This window comes from Microcaecilia unicolor, chromosome 4 (genome assembly GCF_901765095.1).
Source record: "Microcaecilia unicolor chromosome 4, aMicUni1.1, whole genome shotgun sequence".
Lineage (NCBI taxonomy): Eukaryota > Metazoa > Chordata > Amphibia > Gymnophiona > Siphonopidae > Microcaecilia > Microcaecilia unicolor.
In genome coordinates this window covers 27462283-27488550 of record NC_044034.1, presented here as the reverse complement: position 1 = coordinate 27488550, position 26268 = coordinate 27462283, and the positions used below count along the sequence as shown (strand labels likewise).

Genomic DNA, 26268 nt, shown 5'->3' with positions numbered 1-26268 from the left:
TTGAACATCTGTATCATATCACCCCCGTTTCTCCTTTCCTCCAGGGTATACATGTTCAGGTCAGCAAGTCTCTCCTCATACCTCTTGTAACGCAAATCCCATACCATTCTCATAGCTTTTCTTTGCACCGCTTCAATTCTTTTTACATCCTTTTTACAAATTATGTGTGCGCTCAAATTTGCACACACAATTTTGAGTGCCATTTTTAGAACTTGGGGGACAACCTTTAAAAATCAGGACCCTGAAGGCACATGGAGGATCAGGGCCTTAACTGTGCCGTCTCGATCTTACCTTTACGAAAGCGTCTCTGACATCCAGAGCTTGCTCCATGCTGAGAGGAGTGGAGACCGTTTCCCCTCTTGTGATTAGGGTGCGACTGGTGAGGCAGTTCATCAGATCCTGGGGGTCAACCTGCAGGCAACACCCCAAACTCATCAGACTTTCTCATAGTATAACAACTTGAGCTAAATCGTCAAAGACTGAAGCATCATTTTACAGGGGGTAACAAATAAATGGTCAGCTTGGCTAAGTCAGCCACATCCGGGTAAGTGGATTTTTAGTGGCCTGAGAGTATGTCCACACTTTCCCAATGCATTTTGGAGCAGGGGTGTAACCAGACCTTGAGGTTGGAGGGAGTCAGAGCCCAAAGTGGGGGGCACATTTTGGTCTGTTCCCCCCCCCCCCCCACCCTGTCGCTCTCCACCCAATGTCACCGCTGTACATATCTTGGCTCTCCACCCAACCCCCACCAGCTGAAGCACTGCTGCCGCACATACCTTGGCTGGTGGGGGTCTCCAACACCTGCCAGCTGAAGCCTTCGTCTGGCGCTGGTCTCCGGTGCCGCCGCATTGCCTTCCCTGCTCTCTCTTCCCCTCATGACCAGCATGCTCGTTTTAATGAAATTGAGCACGTGTGCATGCTCAGTTTCAGTAAAACGAGCGTGCCGGACCGTGAGGGAAAGAGAGAGCAGGGCAGGCAATGCGGTGGCGCCGGAGACCAGCGCCAGACGAAGGCTTCAGCTGGTGGGGGTTGGGGACCCCCGCCAGCCAAACCAGGGGACCAGAGCAAATTTCCCCTGTAGCTAAGCCACTGTTTTGGAGGACTATCTGGGGGTGTGTTTTAAAACCACATACATGTCACAAAAACGGATTATTGGAGTGTGTAAATGCTGTATCAACTCAAAAATATCTCTCACATGCTGGCACAAAGCATTTTTATGTAGATGATTATCATTCTGTGAAGTGCATTTAAACAATTTGTAAAGTTACATGATTTCATTTAAGGACAGGGGAAAAAAGCCTCAGCAATAAGCCCAACCATCCACCCCAGGAAGCGTTAAGAGTAACGTGGGAGGAGGGCTGGTGATCCCATTGTAACACAGCTAAATGTACCCTTTATGAGTGGTTCTTCACGCCTTGAGTCAGCTTATTGCGAAACTCTGGCCAAAGTCGGTGTGACGGAATGATCACCAACACATTGCCTGCTCGATTTGTAAAATGAGCTAAGTTACCAAAAAAAATTTGTCTTCACTTATTGTAGGGATCCACTTTAAGTCAGTTCTGTGAAGTTAGCATTTTTGTATTACACAATTTGAAATATAAGGGATTTTTTTTTTGAGCCCGTGAAGACACAACAGCCCGTGGATTTTCCTCCTCCCATGTTACTCTTAACGCCTTCTGGGGTGGAAGGTTGGGCTTATTGCTGAGGCTTTTTTTCCCCTTTCCTTAAATGAAATCATGAGGAGTGGCCTAGTGGTTAGGGTGGTGGACTTTGGTCCTGGGGAACTGAGTTCGATTCTCACTTCAGGCACAGGCAGCTCCTTGTGACTCTGGGCAAGTCACTTAACCCTCCATTGCACCATGTAAGCTGCATTCAGCCTGCCATGAGTGGGAAAGCGCAGGGTACAAATGTAACAAAATTAAATAGATACTATTGGAGATTCTACATGGAATGTTGCTACTATTGGAGATTCTACATGGAATGTTGCTATTCCACTAGCAACATTCCATGTAGAAGGCTGCGCAGGCTTCTGTTTCTGTGAAGCAGAAGCCTGCGCGGCCGGCCACATTGGTGATCTGCAAGGTCCAACTTCTACATGGAATGTTGCTAGTGGAATAACAACATTCCATGTAGAATCTCCAATAGTAGCAACAGTGGAGGAGTGGCCTAGTGGTTAGGGTGGTGGACTTTGGTCCTGAGGAACTGAGTTCGATTCCCACTTCAGGCACAGGCAGCTCCTTGTGACTCTGGGCAAGTCACTTAACCCTCCATTGCCCCACCAGTTTTGTTTCAGGCCCACCCAGCAGTGGAGGCAGCGGAGCGGAGGGAGCAGGCTGAGCTCCGATCCCGCATCTGCCTCCCCAGCCCACCACTGCCCCGCCCCCCGCCGTACCTTTAAATATTACAGTTTATCTGGAGTCGCGGGCAGCCGGCATTGAAGACATCGGCAGGCTTACGCCGGTTCCAGCAGCCTTCCCTTCCCTCGTTGCAAGTCGGATGGCTCCGCCCTCGTAGAAACAGGAAATACGTCAGAAGAGGGCGGAGCCATCCGACTTGCAACGAGGGAAGGGAAGGCTGCTGGAACCGGCGTAAGCCTGCCGATGTCTTCAATGCCGGCTGCCCGCGATTCCAGCAAAACTATAATATTTAAAGGTACGGGGGGGGGGGGGAAGGAAACAGGGCAGACGGGAGAGGAGAGGAGGGTTGCTGGACATGGTGGAAGAAGGGGAGAGGAGGGTTGCTGGATATGGTGGAAGAAGGGGAGAGGAGAGGGCAGGGGAGAGGAGGGTTGCTGCACATGGTGGAAGAAGGGGAGAAGAGGGTTGCTGGATGGAGGGAAGGGGAGAGGAGGGTTGCTGGACATGGTGGAAGAAGGGGAGAGGAGGGTTGCTGGATATGGTGGAAGAAGGGGAGAGGAGGGTTGCTGGATATGGTGGAAGAAGGGGAGAGGAGGGTTGCTGGACATGGTGGAAGAAGGGGAGAGGGGAGGGCAGGGGAAAGGAGGGTTGCTGGATGAAGGGAAGGGGAGAGGAGGGTTGCTGGATATGGTGGAAGAAGGGGAGAGGAGGGTTGCTGGATGGAGGGAAGGGGAGAGGAGGGTTGCTGGACATGGATGGATGAGAGGGAAGGGAGAGAGAAGAAATGCTGGACATGGATGGAGGGGATGGAAGAATGAGGAAGGAGATGAGATGAGGGAAAAGGAAGAGAGGAGAAAAACTGCACATGGATGAAGAAAATAGGCAGAAGCTGGATCCACTAGACAGTCAAGTCTGCAGAGGACCCAGCTTTTACTTATGGATATAGAGCAAGAAATGAAGAAGAAAGGAGGAAAGTAAAGAAATAAATGGAAAGGAAGCCCTGGAAACAGAGTTAAGAGGACAGATAGCAGCAGAATCGGATACTGGGCCAGCATGATCAGAAAAGCAGTCACCAGACAACAAAGGTAGAAAAAAATCATTTTATTTTCATTATAGTGTTTGGAATATGTCCACTTTGAGAATCAGGTGCTCAACATTAAAAGTTTATATTTATTTACTTATTTATGGCATTTTATCCCACATTAAACATGAATTAAATTGGAACCTGGGATCATTTAATTTTTTTTTCCTGGAGACAGTAATGCATTGTCCCCCCCCCCCCCCAGGCTCTCTCCCCGGCTATAGCCAGCTCTGCAATTTTGAGGGGAGGTGGACGGGGGGGGGGGGGGGGGGGGGGGAAGGTGGACGGGCGCAGAGGTGGACCGGGGAGAGAGCCTGTTGTTAAACATTTACCAGCACACCACTGTCTAGTGCCCACCCATCCAACCTGTTGGCCCACCCAAAAATTGACTTCTGGCTACGCCACTGCATGTCATGGGCAACTTATACCACCATTTTGAAACCTGTGCAGATATGATTTTAGTTTTACCCTTTATAACAAACTAATACCCAAATATAACATATGCAGGTAGCTTGTGAGCTTAAAAAGTGAAAGCACACATTTAGAGTTAGGCACTCATTAAAGCGTTCATATTTATTTATTTAATTTATTTGTTACATTTGTATCCCACATTTTCCCGCATATTTGTAGGCTCAATGTGGCTCACATGGTACCGGAGAGGTGTTTGCCGACTCCGGTGAGAACAAATACAAAGTGGTACTATGGTAAGATAAAGTTCGTGTGGCACAGCCACAAATGGTAGTCGTACTGCGGAAGGGTTGCGCTATGTCCAATTACGTGCCTTAGTTTTGACTGTGTCACAAGGATCAAACGTTTAGGTTGGGTCAACAGGGTATGCCTTTTTAAACAGGATAGTTTTAAGAGATTTCCGGAAGATTAGGTGGTCGTGTGATGTTTTTAAGGCTTTTGGGATAATGCAGGTTCAGGCATGTTCGTGTTGATTTTGATATGTTCCTGGATGGTAGGTCAATCAAGTCTGTCATGTAACCTGGGGCTTCACCATCGATAATTTTGTGAACCAAGGTGCAGATTTTGAAGGCGATGCGTTCTTTGATTGGGAGCCAGTGCAGTTTTTCACGGAGGGGTTTTGCGCTTTCGCATCGTGTTTTTCCAAGTATGAGCCTGGCTGCCGTGTTTTGGGCGGTCTGAAGTTTCTTTAAGGTCTTTTCCATGCATCCCACATAGATTCCATTGCAGTAGTCTGCGTGGCTTAGTACTATTGATTGTACCAGGTTGCGAAATGTTTCCCACGGGAAGAATTGCTTCAATCGTTTGAGTTTCCACATTCAGTGGAACATCTTTTTAGTTGTGGATGCCACTTGATTCTCTAGTGTTAGGTTACGGCCTATTGTAACGCCGAGGATTTTCAAGCTGTCTGAGATAGGGAGGGTGTAGTCTGGGGTGTTGATAATTGTAGAGTTATCCGTGCCATGTGGGGATGAGAGGATGAGACAATGTGTTTTTTCTTTGTTGAGTTTTAGTTTAAATGCATTTCCCCTTGAGTCCATAATGTTTAGGCTGAGGTTGATTTCGTTGGTTATTTCAGTCAGATTGGATTTGTACGGGATGTATACTTGAAAGGTATTAATCCGCAAAAAAATCTTTTCCGGAGATGGGAAGGCGGTAGAACGAGAGGACATGAAATGAGATTGAAGGGGGGGCAGACTCAAAAAAGATGTCAGGAAGTATTTTTTCACGGAGAGGGTGGTGGATGCTTGGAATGCCCTCCCGCGGGAGGTGGTGGAGATGAAAACGGTAACGGAGTTCAAACATGCGTGGGATATGCATAAAGGAATCCTGTGCAGCAGGAATGGATCCTCAGAAGCTTAGCTGAAATTGGGTGGCGGAGCAGGTGGGGGGAAGAGGGGTTGGTGGTTGGGAGGCTAGGATAGGGGAGGGCAGACTTATACGGTCTGTACCAGAGCCGGTGATGGGAGACGGGACTGGTGGTTGGGAGGCGGGAAATACTGCTGGGCAGACTTATACGGTCTGTGCCCTGAAAGACAGGTACAAATTCAAGATATGAGTTTATCTTGGGCAGACTAGATGGACCATGCAGGTCTTTTTCTGCCGTCATCTACTATGTTACTATGTATACTATGACGTCATCTGCGTATATAAAAGGGTTGAGGCTGTGGGTGGCTGACTTGGCTGATGGGGTCATCATTAGGTTGAAGAGGATTGGTGATAGGGGTGATCCTTGTGATACATAGCTGAAACATTAGTGTGGTAGAGCATATTTTGTGAAGAAGTGTTGCTGTTTTGTTTTGTTAGCTCAGCAGTCCCACCCCCCCCCCCCCCCCCCCCCCCCCCCGTCCCTCTGAAGCAGAACCAGCTCCTAATAGGGCTGTGGTACCATAAACCTTCACTTGCAACTACCCAGGGTTTTTCTTTGTCCTTTGTTTTTATATCTCTTTCCCAGCCAGCACCAAGTTTCCTCAGCCAGGGCCACAAAACAAGGAATCTTCTGGAACCTGGCTAACGACGACTCTGTCTGGCACTAGGTGTCACTGTTGAGTTAACGTTTGTACTCCCTCCTTCCCTGGCTCAGGGAACGGAAGAGCTAAATCAGGAATCCAAGTTAGGTCTTTGCCAATTGAGTCACCAGGCCAGACTGAAATAAAACTCAAATCTCTCCTAATTGCACCCTTCTCCTCCATCGCTAACCCCAGACTCCACTCCTTCTATCTCGCCGCACCTTATGCCTGGAATAGGCTTCCTGAGCCATTACGTCTAGCTCCATCCCTCGCAGCCTTCAAATCCGGGCTAAAGGCCTACCCGTTTGATGCTGCTTTCGACTCCTGACTTGTAACTTTTATCTTATCCTTATGTGTCCTTCTGTCTGTCCTTCCCTTATCCTTTTTGGTCCTGTCTGTTTGTCCTGATTTAGATTGTAAGCTCTTTTGAGCAGGGACTGTCTTCTTCATGTTCAATTGTAAAGCGCTGCGTACGACTGGTAGCGCTATAGAAGTGATTTATAGTATAGTAGTAGGTGCTGGCACTAGAATTGCATCGGGCAAAAGAACACTAGGACCTGTGTTTACAAAGGTACGCTATAGGCATGTTAGCATTTTTGACGTGCGTCAAATGCTAATGCACCTATAGGAATGTATTGGCGCATTAGCGTTTAACATGCCTTAACTTTAAAGGCGCATTAAAAACGCTAATGTGCCTTAGTAAATGTACCCTACATGCAACTATAAAACTCTTCAGATTGTGACAGGAGATGCCAGTGGCGTACCAAGGGTGGGGCGGTGGGGGCAATCCGCCCCAGGTGCACACTGCAGGGGTGGGGGTGCAAGGAGCAGCCACGCAGCTGTCGGCTCTGCTGTTCCCTGCTCCCTCTGATGTTACTTCCTGTTCTGGGGCAGAAGGAGCAGGGAACCAGCAGAGCTGACAGCTGGGTGGCTGCTCCCAGCACCCCAGGAGGTAAGAGAAATACACCGGAGGGAGGGTGTTTGGAGGTGATGCACTGGGGGGAGAGGGGAACAACACTGCATGTGAAGGGGGTGCGTAGTGGCGATCCGCCCCGGGTGGCAGCCGACCAAGGAACACCACTGGGAGATGCATCAAAAATTTGTTAAGTGATTGTGATTTGATCTTCCCATAGACAGGGAATAAATGATTGTGTGACTGCATGTCAGGATGATAAGATCCCTAAAGGTTAATAAATAAAACAACCAAAAGGAAAAGAAGGTGATTCTTTAGTTCAAGTTTTAGCCTCTGAAAGCTAGTCAAAAAATGTATTTATTAACCTTAGCACTGGACTAACACAACTTCCACACTACTTCATCCAAAATCCCTAAACTATTTGTCCTGCAGTCACAGCTCCCGCTCTGGAAAATCATCAGACTGTAGGTGGCACTTAGGATTATCATTATGAGCAATGATTTTTCAGTTCATCTCCAGGCACAGTCATTCGAACACTTCTCAGATAACTGGTCCAACCCGGGCCTCCTAACGTGCCAATACATTACAGCAAGTTACAGTAATTTATGAGAGCCAAAGGAAATCCTTGGCAAATCAGTGTCCAACCAATTAGCTGACAGTCACTGACCTCAAACAATGACGCAGCAGTGGTTAGGGAAGTAGAGAACAGAACCTCGCAGGCATCCAAGTTATCGTACATGCGAGCTGGGAAGGAAAAAAAATGAATATTAAAGCACAGAATGAGAACCAGGTGAAAACTGACTCTGGTTATACAAGTAAATATTAGAAAACTAGTAAAACAGGCCCGTTTCTGACACAAACGAAACGGGCGCTAGCAAGGTTTTCCTTGGAGTGTGCATGTTTGAGAGAGAAAGAGAGTGTGTGTGTGTGTGACAGAGAAAGTGTTTGTGAGAGATGGACTGTGTGTGTGAGTGAGAGAGAGAATGAGTGAGAGAGAGACAGACAGACAGACAGAGTGTGTGTGTGTTTGTGTCAGAGAGAGAGAGTGTGTGTGAGAGACACAGTGTATGTGTGTGTGAGAGTGAGAGAGAGAGATGGGTGTGAGAGAGATAGAGTGTGTGAGAGTGAGTGAGAGAGAGTGTGTGTGAGAGAGAGTGTATGTGTGTGTGGGGGGCTCCGAGTTCCAGGCCCCCCCCCCCCCCGTCCGAGGTGCAGACCCCTCTCCCTCCCCACAGAAACAGAACGAAGCCTTGTGCTGGAAGAAGAGGGCCTCAGCTGGCGGGGGTTGGGGTCCCCCGCGCCAGCAAAGGTAGCCGACGGCAGAGGCGGGGGAGGGTTAGCGGCAGGAGGGGGTGGGTCGAGAGGGTCATCGGCAGGGGGGTCCAGAGCCAAATCTACGGGGGCCCAGGCCCCCGTGGCCCCACGTAGCTAAGCCACTGCCCCAGCCAGTCAGAGTTTTGGGATATCCACAATGACTATTCATGAGACAGATTTGCATACAGTACAGGCAGTGCATGCAAACATCTCTCATGAATATTCATTGTGGATATCCCAAAACCTTGACTGGCTGGGGTGCCTCTAGGACCAGGTTTGGGAACCGCTGGTATACACGTTTCCAATGACGTGACTAATAAAATAACTTTGTACTGTAACTTCTGGCTCAATTATATACAAAAGTGTTAAACAAAATTGGCTGTTGGATCAGATATTTGGAATAGTGTCCCCTTTGCAATTACAGCTAGAATCAGATGTGTCAGGGTTTAATTAAAAATGGAAAACATTATTATTCAATGACACTTTTGGGCCCCATGATTGATAGTGGGTGGGGGTTGTGAAGAGTTATGCTAGCCCTAGCTCTCAGTAAAATACAGGCCAATGGTTCATAATAAGAGCTAGGCTTCTTAAAATCAAAATCATCTCTGATACATAAGAGAGCTAGCTTGTAAGAATCAGAGATCACCTTTGACACAGTTACATTTCACTGTAGCAAGTGCTGAACTGGCAAGGGAGGGGGGCGTTTGCTCTTGTCCACAATCCTGAGACTGGCACCTGCAAGACGTCATGAGCAAGAGTTGCTATGGTTATGTACACATAGTACTGGGTCAGCTGCACCCCGGATGAGAACATCCAAAGGGGGGGGGGGGGGGGGCTAGGGAAAGGTTTGGGGAATATGCAAAGTCATCTCACAAGATGCGCTCTGGGCATATCTTGTTTATACTTAGAGCTTGATAACATGTGAAGTCATTTTGATAAAACTGATAAGGGCCAAGGACCCTGGTGACAAAGCTAGTGTCCATTGGAACCAATGGAGTCAGAATTGTATATAAGGACCAGTCTGAAGGGTATTAGATCAGACAAGAGAAGGAAGGCTACCAGAGAAGGCGGGTGATAGACGTGTCCTGAACTGCTGCTCAACCATATGAGTGACTGAACTGCTTGTACTACATTTGGTGAGATTGTAATAAACTATCTTCTTATATCCCAGCGAGTTCTTCTGATTATGGAGTTCGTTAATTCCTAGACTGTGTAAGAGCAGTCTGGGGGAGGATGAGGTCAGAATAGGTGGTGGGAACACGCAAAATAACATACAGTTGCAAGGTGACAGCTCTATAACTGTAAGTGATGAAGTTGACATGATGTGTTTTAATCTGTTTGATCATGTTTCACGTCTGATTGTTGGGAATGTTGGCTGTTTCTTGGCAGGTTATAACTAAATAAATACATAAATTGATAAAAATGGGAAATATAATTTGAAGACAGGCTGTATTGGGATTGCCTAATGGTAGCCACTTGGCTAAATACGAGCTGGTGGTGGCTTTCCATTGAGCAGTAAGGCTGTTGGCAACCGCTACAGGCCTTGGGATTATAAGCCCTCTTGGGTAGAGATCTGAATTTGTAACTCACCTTGAGCTTGGACTTGATAAGGTGATAAATAAATTTAAAATCCAAGCCCAAACCTATGGGTGCATGTGGTTAGCCTCTTACCAAAAAGCTACAAGAGCATTCGTTACAAGTGCCTTATTTCAATGAATAACCCAATGTGTAGGATGTCTTTCAAGTATGTTCTCATGCACAGCCTTCGATTTTAGGGTACCGTCAAAAAGGAAGCGTTGAGTAGGCTCTGGAGGTTCATAGTAAGGCTTGATCTCCAGCTTCCACATTTACCTTCGTACTGCAGATTCCCCATATGTAATATGGCAGCCAGAAGCTTTGAGATCTCCCAGTTCTCAGTGTCGGTAAACATTAGGACCTTCATCGCTGAGCGGATGTTTGCGTATTCCTTGATGTCGTCTCTGCCGTCGCAAGTCGTGCACTTACCCTGAGAATAACACACAAGATAACGTGGTAGGAGGAGGTAGAGGAAGACATGTCAAAGCATGGTCTCTCCTTCGGGGCTACAGACAGCAGATCCAAAATCCGATTCTGTAAGAGGTTTTCCCCGCTGCATTTTTATATAAAATAATAATCTGAAAATCCATATTTTATATTTCTATGATGTTTTTGTCTGCTAAAAGGAATACATTGGCTCAAAGGGCTCCTACCTTACCAGCGGGTTGGGTTTTCAGGATATCTAAACATATTTACATAGAATGGATGATATGCGTTCAACTGTATCTAATATATTTGATTTATGGCTACCTTGACACCGAGATTGGCTAGGAGGCCCTTGATGATTCAATGAGATAATGAGGTCTAATCAGGTTCTCTCTACAATGTAAAATTCAGCAGGTGCCAAACTATACAACCCATCTTGGAATCTGATCATAACCTCTTGGTTAACATACCCTGCTTGTATAGACAGTGCCTCAGGATCTTTACTGTCCTCCGTGGACACACGAGTTTGGTAACATAGGGCCTAATGTTCAGAGTGAATTATGCATCTACAGGTGAATATTGAACATACAAGTCGCTTCTATGATAATAGAAACACTGCACTGGCTCCCAATCAAAGAACTTATTGCTTTCAAAATCTGCACCCTGGTCCATAAAATAATCTATGGCGAAGCCCCGGGATACATGACAGACCTCATAGACCTGCCAACCAGAAATACAACAAGATCAGCACGAACATACGCAAATCTCCACTACCCAAGCTGCAAAGGACTCAAATACAAATCAACGTATGCATCCAGCTTCACCTATTTAAGCGCACAACTATGGAATGCACAAAATAGTGAAAAGAAACGTACGACCACCTAAATTTCCGGAAAGAACTACAAACAAACCTGTTCAGAAAGGCATATCCCACCGACCCAACATAAGAACCTAAGTACCTGCAACACAACAAAACCAAAGATCTTAATGGACACAACCCAACTCTCCTTCTTCCTCTCTAATGTTCCCCCAATGTATCTACCGTACACGAACCTTATTCTACCACTAGTACACCTTGTATTTGTTCATACCGGAACTGGCAAACGCTGCTTCGGTACTATCCAGCTTATAATCGAAAGAGAAAAACGCCTATATTGCGACCCAAATCGGGAGATGGGCGTCTTTCTCCCGTGGGCGCCCAAATCGGTATAATTGAAAGCCGATTTGGGGCGTTTCCAACTACAATCCGTCGCGGAAATGGGTAAAGTTGACGGGGGGGGGGGGGGGGGGGGTGTTGGAGGCGTGGTGAAGGCAGAACTGGGGCGTGGTTATCGGCCAAGAAGAGATGGGCGTCTTTAGCTGATAATCGAAAAAAAAAAGGCGTTTTTACCGCGATTTTGGGTCACTTTGTTTGGACCCTTTTTTTCACAAACAGGTCCCAAAAAAGTGCCCCAACTGACCAGATGACCACTGGAGGGAATCGGGGATGACCTCCCCGGACTCCCCCAGTGGTCACTAACCCCCTCCCACCAAAAAAAAACCACTTTACAAACTTTTTTTCCAGCCTCTATGCCAGCCTCAAATGCCGTACCCACCTCCATGACAGCAGAATGTGTTCTATCCTGTGACAGCCTTTCCCTGGTTCTGATGTGGCTCTCGGGTGAGTGTGACACCTTTTCTGTTAAGGGCACTGCAGAGTCACATCAGCAATGCATTGTGGTGAGTGTAGGGTATTGGGCTCCGTGATTCCACTAGCTTGTGGCAAATGCTCACGATGTTGGTAGTTGGTAGGCTCTACTCCCATGGTGCTTTTCCCCCTGCTTACTGGGTCAGAGTGTGCCCTGTTTTGTTTCCGGTAGTCCATGAGGTAGTGGCCATTTTTGTAAGCCAGTTTTAGATCCCTTTCACGTGTTAGCCACGCTACAGAACTTAGTTCTTACCTTGAATGTGGCTGAAAGAGGGCATTGTACAGCATTCTGCCAGCTCTGACCTACTGGTCATCTCAGTACCAGGGAGACTCATTGCCAGTGGGGCACAACCTCTGATCTGCAGTTAACTGTGAGTAAGCGTGCTTATTCCAATAAAGGACGTTTTCAGAGAGATTAGTCTTCAGGTGTCAACTGGTGTGCCAATGTTATATAGCAGCAACAAGTCCTAGAGGCCTGCGTGTATGCAGGTCCCTGGAGCACTTTTAGTGGGTATCGCAGTGCACTTCAGCCAGGCGGACCCAGGCCCACCCCCCACCCCCACCTGTAACACTTGTGCTGGTAAATGGGAGGTCTGCAAAACCCAATGTACCCACATGTAGGTGCCCCCTTCACCCCTAAGAGCTATGGTAGTGTTGTACATTTGTGGGTACTGGGTTTTGGGAGAGGGGGTTGGGGGCTCAGCACCCGTGGAAAGGGAGCTATGCATGTGGGAGCGTTGTCTGAAGTCCACCGCACTGACCTCTAGGGTGCCCAGTTGGTGTCCTGGCATGTCAGGGGGGCGAGTGTACTACGAATCGTGGCCCCTCCCACGACCAAATGGCTTGGATTAGGACGTTTTTGAGCTGGGCATTTTTAGTTTCCATTATCGCTAAAAACAAACAAACGCCCAGCTGAACGTCAGATACACAGAAACAGAAGCCTGCGCGGCTGCGTTGCTGATCTGCAAGGGCAGGCTTCTACATGGATTGTTGCTAGTGGAATAGCAACATTCCATGTAGACAGTGGCGTAGCTAGGGTAGTTGACACCCGGGGTCGGTCATTTTTTAACACCCCCTCCCCCCGAAATCCAGTACTAGGCATACCAAGAATACAAAACACTCAGGACCTATAGAGCAATTCTACCATACCATAAGCAGTAATTTGTACGAGTCACACAAGGAAAAGGAAAGCATCTTAAACACTACAGTGAGCACTAGAACATCAATTCACCTATTGTAAAACGAAAACAGACAGATTAGTACAGATCGTCGATCCTGCACAGTCAATGCCAACCGAAAGCCATGTCTTTTTCACAAATACAGATACACCCTAATCCACTATAGAATAAGTAATCATAAACTTTCTATTTAGACAAAAATTAAACTGAACCCCCGATGCCAGACTCTGCATACAATGCAACACCACAGAAACAGAAAATGTCCTCTAGTACTGTGCAAAATATAAAGACAACAGATGTAAATTTGAAAAACTAACAAATACCAATCACCACTTTACAAATTAACAAATAGAAATAAAACAAATAATATTATTTTATTGGACTAATACATTTAGTTTTCAGAGGCCAAAACCTCCTTCCTCAGGTCAATTCAGTATAGTACTGTTACAGTGTCCTATCCTGACCTGAGGAAGGGGGTTTTGTTCTCCGAAAGTAAAATGTATTAAAATTAGTCCAATAAAAAGATTACCTTATTTACATGTTCTATTATAAACATTTACTAACACAGCTACAATACTACTTTATCCTAAAGCAAAAAAATAAAAATATATATTTACAGTTCGTTGTCTCTGGTTTCTGCTTTCCTCATCTTTTCACTGTCTTCCTTCTATCCAGCATCTGTCTTCGCTCTCTCTCAGCCATCCAGTGTCTGCCCTCTCTCTCTGCCCCTTCCATCCACTGTCTGCCCTCTCTCCCTTCCATCCACTTCTGCCCCTTCCATGCACCATCTGCCCCAGTCTGCCATTTCTCTCTCCCCCTTCCATCAACATCTGCCCTCTATCTCTGCCCCTTCCATCCACCATTTGCCCCAGTCTGCCCTCTTTCTCTCTCCCCTTCCACCCACCATCTGCCCTTTCTCTCTGCCCCTTCAATCCGTCTGCCCTCCCTCTACCATCCATCCAGGGTCTGCCCTCCCTCACGCTCCCCCCTTCTATCCCCTCTCTCTCTGCCCCCTCTTTTCAGCCCCCAGTTTCAGCCCCCTTATTCCACCTGCCCCTAGTTCCAGCCCCAGCCCACATCTCCCACCTGCCCCCCTTTTCAGCCCCACTATCCCACCAGTCCCCAGCCCTTTTCTCCCATCAGTCCCGAGCTTCAGCCCCCAGCCACTTCTCCCTGTCCTCTTTTCAGCCCCTAGTTTCAACCCCAGCCCTTTTCTCTCACCAGTCCCGAGCTTCAGCCCCAGCCAGTTCTCCCTGTTCCCTTTAAAGCCCCTAGTCCCCACAGTTTCAGCCCCCTTCATCCACCACATGCCTTGCATCCCCCCTTTTCAGCCCCAGACCCATTCTCCCACCTGCCCCAGCCATGGACCCATTTTCCCTCCTGCCCCCTTGTCAGACCCCAGTTCCAGCTTCAGACCCCTTCTCCCATCTGAGCACTCCCCTCCCCCCTCTGAGCACCCATCTGAGCTCCCCCACCCTCCCTAATCCCCTTTAAGCACCCCTCTGAGCTCCCCCACCCCTCCCCAATCCCCTTCTCCCCTCCTTAATGCTATCCCACCCTCCCTAATCCCCTTTAAGCTCCCCCACCCCTCCACAATCCCCTTCTCCCCTCTCTGAGCTCCCCACCCTCCCTAATCCCCTTTAAGCACCCTTCTGAGCTCCCCCACCCTTCCCCAATCCCCTTCTCCCCTCTCTGAGCTCCCCACCCTCCCTAATCCCCTTTAAGCACCCTTCTGAGCTCCCCCACCCTTCCCCAATCCCCTTCTCCCCTCTCTGAGCTCCCCCACCCTCCCTAATCCCCTTTAAGCACCCCTCTGAGCTCCCCCACCCTTCCCCAATCCCCTTCTCCCCTCTGAGCTCCCCCACCCTCCCTAATCCCCTTTAAGCAACCCTCTGAGCTCCCCCACCCCTCCCCAATCCACTTCTCCCCTCCTTGATGCTCTCCCACCCTCCCTAATCCCCTTCAAGCACCCCTCTGAGCTCCCCCACCCTTCCCCAATCCCCTTCTCCCCTCTCTCTCCCCCACCCTCCCTAATCCCCTTTAAGCACCCCTCTGAGCTCCCCCACCCTTCCCCAATCCCCTTGTCCCCTCTGAGTCCCCCCCCCCCACGACCCGACAGCTCCTGCTGCTCCTACCCTGTCCTGCCTTTAAAAAAATTTTTTTCGAAGCACCAGAGAGTGGCAGGCAGCACGCCTCACGTCTGCCCTGCTAGTAAAGAAGATCTCGTCGACGTCGTCATCCTTCCCACACTGAGTCCCGCCTGCCCTCATGGTAATAGGAAGTTGCCTCAGAGGGGGGCGGGACTCAATGTGGGAAGGGCGACTACGTCAGCGAGATCTTCTTTACTAGCAGGGCAGACGCGAGGCGCGCTGCCTGCCACTCTCCGGCGCTTCAAAAAAATTTTTTTAAGGCGGAGCACCCCCCACCCGATGACACCCGGGGCGGACCGCCCCCACCGCCCCGCCCTTGCTACGCCACTGCATGTAGAATCTCAAATAGTAGCAACAGAATCTCAATAGTAGCAACATTCCATCTACAATCTCCAATAGAAGCAACATTCCATGTAGAATGTCAAATAGTAGCAACATTCCATGTAGAATGTCAAATAGGGAAAGGGAAATGGGACTTGATATACTGCCTTTCTGAGGTTTTTGCAACTACTTTCAAAGCGGTTTACATATATTCAGGTACTTATTTTGTACCAGGGGCAATGGAGGCTTAAGTGACTTGCCCAGAGTCACAAGGAGCTGCAGTGGGAATCGAACCCACTTCCCCAGGTTCAAAGTCCACTGCACTAACCACTAGGCTATTCCTCCACTAGCAACATTCCATGTAGAAGCCTGCCCTTGCAGATCAGCAACGCGGCCGCGCAGGCTTCTGTTTCTGTGAGTCTGTCAGGTGGCCGCAGGGTAATCCCAGACAGGTTCTAGGCATCTGGGGACAACAACCAATTGGCAATAACTGGAATTTACGTGCACATTTTTTTGGCACATTCTAAAAAGAGGCATGCATAAATTCTAATGTGCCTAGATGAAAAGGAGGTGCAGCCATGGGAGGAATGAGGGCACATCAGGGGAGTTACTCAAATTTACCTGCATCGTTATAGAATTTGAGGCAAGTGCCTACATTTAGGCATGGATATTTACACTTTTAGGCGCAGTTTATAGAATACCACTTAAGCGGGCAGTTTTCAGCACCAATGTTTTAGGCACTACATATACAATCTAGCCCTAAATGCAGCAGTCGGCAAGGTCTGCCTGTAGTACCACTGCACAGAACACACGGGGGTTCCTCGTGATGCTCCCTGGTCTTCCACAGGCTGCTCTTACCATCGTGAGGTAGTTATAGTCAGTGGCTTTGCGCAGGCTGAGCTTCTTTTTCTGCTCTGGCGTCATTCCTTTCAGCATACAGTAAAACACGTGGTAATTCCTCTCATCCTGAGCCTGAGGAAGAGAGGAGGAGGTGGTCAGTTGTCCTGGGGGAACAAGTCACTAAGGTTGAGTAGAAACTACGAATTAAAAAAAAATCATTCAAGCCTATCAACAGTACCAAAGTCACTTTGAGGATGATGTAGTAACCTGTGAAGTGACTTCATAAGATTGGGTTTCAGACAAATATTCAAAGCAATTTATGCAACCAGGAGAAGCTCCTGGCCAGTTAAAATCAGTTGTGCCGGGCTATCCACCGATATTCAGCGGCAACTTAACCAGTTAGTCAGTGGCGTTTCAAGGCCAGTAGCCACCCGGGGCAGATCGCCGCTGCGCTCTCTTGGCGCATCACCTCCACCTCCCTGGCGCATCACCTCCCGGGGGTGCAGGGAGCAGCCGCGCAACTGTCAGTTCCGACAGCTGTGCAGCTGCTTCCTCCACCCCTTTTCCAGTGTGCACTCGGGGTGGAGCGCCCCCACAGCCCCGCCCTTGGTACACCACTGCAGTTAGTGCCACTGAATACCAACACTAACCGCTCAAGTGAAAACCGGCTATTTTGTGGGCGGTCCGGAATCCTGCAGGCATGGAAGTAGTTCCTGCGGGGTTCCACTGGGAAGTGCACAAGCCTCATACCACCTGCCTACCCACTCCTCCAACCCTTTTGTACCGCTTCCTTCAATTACTTTTTACACCCTACATGGCAAAAAAACAAAACAAAAAGAAAAGCAAAAAAATAATCCAGAGTTTATTATTTTTTTTCAGCGCAGGAACAAAGCTTTTTACCGTTCCTGCTGTAAAATAAACAAACAAACAAACTGCATATACTGTGAACATGGAATTCCGCTTCTATGGTTACCATATTTGCCCTAAGGAAAAAGAGGCGACATGTCCCATCCCCTGTCACACCCACCCTGCCCCTGTCACATTGACCTCCCCCAAAGAATGCCAGATTCCCTCTCTCTCTCCCCCCTGTATACCCCCTCCCCAATTTTCCAGCCTCCTTCCACGCACATGACTCTATTCACCACCCCTGCCGTCCCCTCCTGTACCTTACTGTAGTGCCCTGGTGGTCTAGTGGCCTTTTCGGGGCAGGAAAGAGCCCCCCTGCTACTGAGTATGATGCACAGTTATGACATATAAGTACATAAGTATTGCCATACTGGGAAAGACCAAAGGTCCATCGAGCCCAGCATCCTGTTTCCAACAGTGGCCAATCCAGGTCACAAATACCTGGCAGAAACCTAAACAATAGCAACATTCCATGTAGAACCCTAAAGAGTAGCAACATTCCATTCAGATTCTCAAATAGTAGCAACATTCCATGTAGAACCCCAAAGATTAGCACGATTCCATTCAGAATCTCAAATAGTAGCATAAGTACATAAGTATTGCCATACTGGGAAAGACCAAAGGTCCATCAAGCCCAGCATCCTGTTTCCAACAGTGGCCAATCCAGGTCACAAATACCCGGCAAGATCCCAAAAATGTACAAAGCATTTTATACTGCTTATCCCAGAAATAGTGGATTTTTCCCAAGTCCATTTAATAACGGTCTATGGACTTTTCCTTTAGGAAGCCATCCAAACCTTTTTTTAAACTCCGCTAAGCTAACCGCCTTTACCACATTCTCTGGCAACGAATTCCAGAGTTCAATTACACGTTCAGTGAAGAAACATTTTCTCCGATTTGTTTTAAATTTACTACATTGTAGCTTCATCGCATGCCCCCTAGTCCTAGTATTTTTGGAAAGCGTGAACAGATGCTTCACATCTACCCGTTCAACTCCACTCATTATTCTATAGACCTCGATCATATCTCCCCTCAGCCGCCTTTTCTACAACAGTGCCATTCTGTTGAGCAATGTCTGCCCTCACCTGTCTGCAGACTCTGGATTTCTCTAGCAAATATTGCTCAATTTTTGCCCCTTCAATGGCTCCTCTTTTGTTGAAATGGATGTCGATGTATTTACCAAATCGGCTGGAGTTGTCATTACGAATTGTCTTGGCGTTACCAAAAGCTGTAATAAGTGCAAAATAAAGATGTGGTAAGCAACAGATTTTCCCAACAGCAGATGCCTGCACTTGGCCATTCTTTTTCCTTTGATTTATTTTGCCAGAAATTACCTTCTAATATGGGGTTGGCCTCCAGCACCTGTTGTTCAATCCAGGAGTGCTGCCCGCTAATGGCAGCCAAGAACTGCAAGATCAGTTTGGTGCTCTCTGTCTTCCCTGCGCCAGACTCGCCACTGAAAAGAGAAAGGGAGAGCAGCATACGTCAGGCAAGAAAGACTGGCAAATGTGCTGTTTAGGTGGCTTGTATGAGTTCATCCAACTGGCAGAGGGGCAGCCCTAGAATTTAAGAATAGCCATACTGAGTCAGACCAATGGTCTATCTAGCCCAGTATCCTGCTTCCAACAGTGGCCAATTGGGATTACAAGTACCTGGCAGAAACCCAAAGAGTAGCAGATTCCGGATCCTCAAATAATAACAAGATTCTGGAACCCCTAAGAGTAATAAGATTCTGGAAACCCAAACAATAACAAGATTCTGGAATCCCTAAGAGTAACAAGATTCTGGAAACCCAAACAATAAAAAGATTCTGAAACCCCTAAGAGTAACAAGATTCCGGAACCCCAAATAGTAGCAACATTCCATGTTACCAATCCCGGGGCAAGCAGTGGCTTCCCCTATGTCCACCTCAAAAAGAGACTATAGATTTTTCCTCCAGGAACTTGTCCAAACCTTTTTTAAATCCAGATACACTAACCTCTGTTACCACAATCTCTAGGAACGAGTTCCAGAGCTTTACTATTCTTTGAGTGAAAAAATATTTCTTCCTATTTGCTTTAAAAGTATTTCCAAGTAATTTCATTGAGTGTCCCCTGGTCTTTGTACTTTTTGAAAGAGAGAAAAATTGATTCACTTTTACTCGTTCGACACCACTAAGGATTTTGCAGACCTCAATCATATCCCCCCCCCCCCCCCCCCCCTCATCTGTCTCTTTTCCAAGCTGAAGAGCCCTAACCTCTTTAGCCTTTACTCATATGAGAGGAATTCCATCCCCTTTATTATTTTGGTCGCTCTTCTTTAAACCTTTTCTAGATGAAAACGGTAATGGAATTCAAACATGTGTGGGATAAACACAAAGGAATCCTGTTTAGAAGGAATGGATCTACGGAATCTTAGCGGACATTGGGTGGCGACGCCGGTATTTGGAGCATAAAACCGGTGCAAGGCGGACTTCTACGGTCTGTGCCCTGAGAAAGGCAGGGACAAATCAAACTCGGATATACATATAAAGTATTACATACCATGTAAAATGAGTTTATCTTTCTTGGGCAGACTGGATGGACCGTTCAGGTCTTTATCTGCCATCATTTACTATGTTACTATCAGGCTTATTTTCGAAAGGGATCGCCGGCGATCTTCCGACATAAATCGGGAGATGGCCGGCGATCTCTCAAAAGCAGCCAAATTGGTATAATAGAAACCCCCTTTTTTTGACACCATCGCCGCTTTCCCGTCACCGAGCCGGTGAAAGTTCAAGGGGGCGTGTCTGCGGCGTAGTGAAGGCGGGACATGGGCGGGCATGGGTGTGACTAACAGATGGCTGGCTTCAGTGCATAATGGAAAAAACAAAAGCGGCATTAATGAGTATTTCGCAGGTTTTACTTGGTCCTTTTATTTTCACGACCAAGCCTCAGAAAGGTGCCCCAACTCACCAGATGACCACCGGAGGGAATGGGGGATGAGCTCCCCGTACTTCCCCCGGTGGTCACCAACCCCCCTCCCACAGTAAAAAAAATAAAAATAAAAACCTTTTTTGCCAGCCTGTATGCCAGTCTCAAATGTTAAACCCAGCTCCCCGACAGCAGTAGGCAGGTCCCTGGAACAGTTTTTGTTGGTTGCAGTGGACTTCAGGCAGGCGGACCCAGGCCCATCCCCCCCTACCTGTTACACTTGTGGTGGTAAGTGTTGAGCCCTCCAAACCCCCCCCCAAAACCCACTGTACCCACATGTAGGTGCCCCCCTTCACCCATAAAGGCTATGGTAACGGTGTAGAGTTCTGGCAGAGGTTTGACTCGGTGGTACTATTGCTGCCAAAGTTAAGTACAACTAACTGTACTTTAAAAGCCATAAGTTAAATGCTCTTTGGAGCGTTGAAGATAGTAAAAACAAACAAAAAAATTTGAAAATGTCGCGTAGATCTGTGAAGATGTTCACAGCGCCATAATTGTATGGGACGCTGTGCCCAAATGGGAAATGCTGTTGATTATTCTGATGATCCCCGTTCTTCAAAAAAAATTTTTTTTTTAAAGAAAAGGACTGTGGAATATGTAAAGTGTGAATGTTAGGGACAGAATTAAAGTATAGTTTAAAGTAAGACCCCACCTCGATATTGTAAGGTCCTTTCAAGTTGATTAAAAATTAACGCCAGCATTAAAGGCAGTTAGTGCCCGACTAGCGAGCATGTTAACGTGCACAGAACGTTCAGACAGCTATTAACGTGCGCGTCAAAGATGGGGGCAGACCAGTGGCATTCCTAGCTTGGATTGCACCCGGGGCGGATCGCTGATGCGACCCCCCCCCCCCCCCCGCCTGCGAAATTACACCTCCCCCACCCCGGCAAAATGACACCCCCCCCTGGGTGCACGCTGCTGGGGGGGGGTGCCGCGGCACGCGCCTGTGGGCTCCGACTTCGCTAACTTCGCTCGTTCGCTGCAGCTCCCTCTGCCCCGGAACAGGAAGTTACCCTGGTCCTCTTTCTATTGTCCTATCCGATTATGTCGTTCCTTTTAGTTTCTAATTGGCTTTATTTTGAAAGCGGAATATAAGTATTATAATAAATGTAAAACATTCAGCATTACCAGGTAGTAGAAACAAGGTTCCCCATGTTGTTTCAAGTTATTTTCATCCCAAAATGACAGGACCCCCCCCCCCCCCCCCCACCTCCAAAAGAAAAAGTTCAGGTTCTTCCCAAGTGCATTCTATATATGGTGGCCAATATGGGTGCCGATATGTGGGCACTGACCCAAGATGTCTACCCAACTAAATTGGCTATTATTGCCAGTCATTGGGTACTAATTGGCACCAGTTTTAATTTGTGCACACATTTTGCAATACACTATTCTCTAACAATGTGCGTTCAAATCCCACAGCACACAATCCAAAAGGGGGCATGGCCATGGAAAGTGCGTGGGCGGGTCAGAGGCATTCGTAAAATTTGCACGCAGTGTTACAGAATACCGGGGATGGGTGTTCAAATTGGGTGCCGGGAATTACACCTGGTTTCAGCAAGTGTAAGCAGTGGCGTAGCCAAGGGTGGGCCCAGGCCCACCCACTAACAGCACACCTATGACGTGTCTGGCAGTGATCCCCAAGCCCCACCAGCCAAAAATTCCCAACAACTGTCCTTCCTGCATACCAGCCTTTCCTCTAATGTATTCCCGCCTATGCGGAAACAGGAAGTTGCATCAGAGGGAAGGCTGTGGGCAGGGGTGTGCTGGTAAATTTTTAACAACAGGCTCTTTCTCCAGACGTAGCCAGCTCTGCAGTTGGTAGACCAGGGGTGGTGGTGGGGGGGGGGGGGGGGAGCAACACTTGCCTCTCTCTCCTCCCTCCCTTTGTGCGGGCACGCTAGGCATACCTTTGCTGGCAGCCAATAAATGGACTGCCACCACTCCCAACGTCTTGCTCTGAGCAGCATGCTGGAACTTCTCTCACATGCTCGAGGTCCCAGCCTGCTGCCCAGAGCTGGAAACAAGGAGCGGGGAGCTGCAGTAGTCTATTTACTTGGCTGGCAGGACTCAGCATCCCCACCAGCGAAGTAAAAGATAATTCAGCAGGGGGCCCAAGCCCACATTTTGGGAGCCAGTTGTTAAAGTAGCCATGGAGGTCCCTACTTTAACAACCGGCTCCCAAAATTCTTAAAAATTTAACAACCGGCTCTTGCGAGCCTGTGAGAGCCTGCTCCAGCACACCACTGGCTGTGGGGTCAATATGAGCAGTGTGTATTAGCTGCTGCTCGCTGCCATTGAAAATCTGCTATTTAAAAGGTATGGGGGGAGGGGGATGTTTGAGAGACCATATGGCATGCAGGCGAGAGAGGGAAAGCCCAAATCACTTGTGGGACAGGGCAGAGTTCTTCTGCCCACCCATCTTGGGCCCAGGCCCACCCAAAATTGGGTGTCTGGCTAAGCCCCTGATTAAGTCTTGGCACCCAAATTTGGATGCTGAAATGGGCACTCAATGCTGTTCTATGTTGGATGGTTATCTTTGTGAAGACTGCAGACTTTTCCCATATTACTGTTAGATTGTTCTTCAGTGCTGTTTAAATATGTATATTTCCAATACTGTTTCATGTTAGTCCTATTACTAAGAGGGGAGACGGCAGGGGAGGGGGATGTGGTTGGGATCTGGGTGGTGAGGAGCGGGTGAAGATGGGTCAGTTTTTCACTCGTTGTAGGGTGTGAAGACCGGGGGACGCTTGGTGGGGTTGCATGGAAGTACTTTGGAAACAAACAGAAGGAAATATTTTTTCACTTAACCAATAGTTAAGCTCTGGAACTTATTGCCGGAGGATGTGGTAATGGCGATGAGCGTATCTGGGTTTTAAAAAGATTTGGACAGGTTCCTGGAGGAAAAGTCCATAGTTTGTTATTCATACGGACAAGGGGGAAGCCATTGCTGTCCCTGGGATTGGCAGCATGGAATGTTGCTACTCTTTGGGATTCTGCCAGAAACATGCGACCAGGATTGACCACTGTTGGAAGCAGGATACTGGGCTAGATGGACCATTGGTCTGATCCAGTATGGTTATTCTTATGTTCTTATTCAATTTTCCATCTCCATGTTTACGTCATTGATTGTATTTATGCCTATATTTGGTTATTATCAATTTACAAAAACGTTGGGAGTGGAGGAGTGGCCTAGTGGCTACAGCACCGGTCTTGCAACCCAGAGGTGGCCGGTTCAAATCCCACTGCTGCTCCTTGTGATGTTGGGCAAGTCACTTAACCCTCTATTGCCTCAGGTACAAATTTAGATTGTGAGCCCTCTTGGGACAGAGAAATATCCAGCGTACCTGAATGTAACTCACCTTGAGCTACTACTGAAAAAGGTGTGAGCAAAATCCAAATAAATAAATAAAATATTACGCTGATAACAAAATTGTTTTATGTCAAGCTGTACCTGCTGTACATCACTTCTCTTCATAAATGCAGTTAATAAATGTCCGCATTAAAATTGAACTAAAACGACTTGTGTCTGCCTTTCCTGCTGAACTGTTTGCACAGCTCTGGTTGCGGGACTCGTGTACCACCCCCGTGCCCTGGGAATGCACACTCACCTTATAATGCAACACTGGTCCTTATTATTGCGCTGCATGTTGAAGTAACAGTTGTCAGCAATAGCAAAGATGTGGGGCGGCATCTCCCCGATCTTTTTGTTGGTATACAGCCGGATCTGGTCTGGCGTGTAGATGGGTAGCAGCTGGTAGGGGTTGACTGCCACCAGAATGGAACCCGTGTACGTCTGGGAGAAACACAGAGAAGAAAGGTTACCATTGGGTTGTAGGAAAACCTGTGCTTTTGCGGATATTTGCACCCGTGTGCAAACTATAAGGAGAACGGTGGATTGTGCGTCACTCATTACCAGTGCGTTTTTCTAGAGAAAAAGCTGCCGGTACTCAAATGCCAGGCCACCCTTCAGGGGTGGGGATATCACTGAGGGGACCCACCCCACAATAGCCAGGCCCTGTGCAACTAGCCACAGAATCTATGACAAGGCAGAATCGGTGTGTAGAGCCTGAGCTCTTTCATTAAAACTTGGGGACCATGGGTCAATTTTAGCAGACAATGGAAAAGGTGCCGGTACTCAGTACCCCCAAGTACCCCCTCAAAAAAAGCCCTGCCCGCTACCCAAAGATGTGATCCGGTCCTGGGTTTTCCCCAATGATGTACCCTAAGAACAGTATGAACAATTTTTGTGACTGATGGCGCTTATGAGCCGTAAACTTTACATCAATTTTCAAAGGGAAATGGACCTCAGCCTCTCAGCAAGTACTTTCTCAACTTTATTGCTATGGAAAATCTTCTCCTAAATTGATAAGAACGTGGTTTATTTGTGTTTGTGTGAAACGTACAGATCAGGGGTGTAGCCAGACTTCAGCGGGAGGGGGGTCCAGAGCCCGAGCTGAGGGGGTACATTTTAGCCCCTCCCCCGGCACTACCAACCCCCCCTGCCATTTTTTACCCCTCCCGCCGCCGCCACCACCACCTTCGACCCCCTCTTCCCGCTGCCGCCAACCCTCCCCCCCACCGCCATCGGGTACCTTTGCTAGCGGGGGTCCCCAAACCCCGCCAGCTGAAGTCCTCTTCTCCAGCGCGGCCGCGTTGCTGATCTGCAAGGGCAAGCTTCTGTTTCTGCGAGTCTGATGTCCTGCACGTACGTGCAGAAGCCTGCCCTTGCAGATCAGCAACGCGGCTGCGCAGGCTTCGGTTTCTGTGAGTCTGACATCCTGCACATACGTGCAGAAGCCTGCCCTTGAGGTTCAGCAACGTGGTCGCGCCGGCTTCTGTTTCTGTGAGTCTGACGTCGAGTCTGACGGCCTGCACATACGTTCAGGACGTCAGACTCACAGAAACAGAAGCCTGTCCTTGCAGATCAGCAACGCGGCCGCGCTGGAGAAGAGGACCTCGGTCGGCGGGGGTTGGGGACCCCCGCCAGCAAAGGTACCCAACGGCGGTGGCAGCAGGGGAGGGTTGGTGGCGGGAGGGAGGGGGTCAAAGGGGTTGGTGGCGGGGGGGGGGGGGACCAGGGCCAAATCTACAGGGGCCCCTTTCTCCCGTGGCCCCACATAGCTACACCCCTGGTACAGATTGGTTCATTTATCTGGCCATTTCTACTGATTGCTGCGTTCCTGCCAAGATGATCAGCCGCTTATCTGCCATGTGAACACTTTAGATCAGATCCAGTATTTCCTACCACAGACTGCCACCAATGCACACAGCACAGTAGAAAGCACAAATATCATGAGAAGACTTTCAGAGATTTCAGTCTGGATCTACAGAGCGAAGCAAAAAAAAAAAAAAGTAACCCCCTAGAGTTTCTTTGCTGTTTTCTCAGCAACCGCTTGGAATTTCAGTGTTTTATTTGTTGTTACTGTCTATATTTATGTGCCTAGTGGAATAAGATTATCTTTAAAAAAAAAAAACTTTGGTACCAGCTTACTGTTCATGATGTCACAGTGATGTAGACTTTTGTCTGGGGAGCAATATTGAGGATCTTATCACAAGCTCCATCCAAAGTTGCAAACAATCGCCGAACTCAAGAAAACGCTGCAGAGGATCTGCAACAGCCTACCACAGGGACGGATCGACAAGGTTGCTAAGACTGAAGGTGGGGGTGGACACTTTAAGCATTCACAGTGACTGCAAAATTCGGACACATTGTTACTTGTATCGTTTGAATGATGCTATTTTACTGCGTTTTAGCTCAAACATTTTTAACATGCACAAATTGCTAGGTAGTAATACTAAAATGTCAGTAACATCAACATAGCTTGGCTTAGCTTCGGAAAAACGCGATTTGAAAGTGCAAAACCCTTTCGCGAAAAATTACACTGGCTCCCAATCAAAGAACGCATTGCTTTCAAAATCTGCATTCTGGTTCACAAAATTATCTACGGTGAAGCTCCAGGATACATGACAGACTTGATCGACCTACCAACTAGAAACACATCCGAATCAACACGAACGTACCTAAATCTGCACTAACCAAGCTGCAAAGGACTGAAATATAAATCAACTTACACATCCAGTTTTTCCTACAT

General features: G+C 48.0%; 1 protein-coding gene across 3 annotated transcripts in view; it reads right to left on the bottom strand.

Moving 5' to 3' along the window:
* The window catches only part of MYO7A (myosin VIIA), a 324978-nt gene that overhangs the window by 184534 nt on the left and 114176 nt on the right, over window positions 1-26268 (bottom strand). For all 3 annotated transcript variants that reach the window (XM_030200068.1, XM_030200066.1, XM_030200067.1), the window contains 7 exons: window positions 23785-23969; window positions 18560-18681; window positions 18311-18453; window positions 16338-16451; window positions 9994-10147; window positions 7496-7572; window positions 292-411 (listed from right to left, as the gene is read on the bottom strand). In XM_030200068.1, coding sequence (XP_030055928.1) covers window positions 292-411; window positions 7496-7572; window positions 9994-10147; window positions 16338-16451; window positions 18311-18453; window positions 18560-18681; window positions 23785-23969 — 915 coding nt within the window. The remainder of the gene's footprint in view (window positions 1-291; window positions 412-7495; window positions 7573-9993; window positions 10148-16337; window positions 16452-18310; window positions 18454-18559; window positions 18682-23784; window positions 23970-26268) is intronic.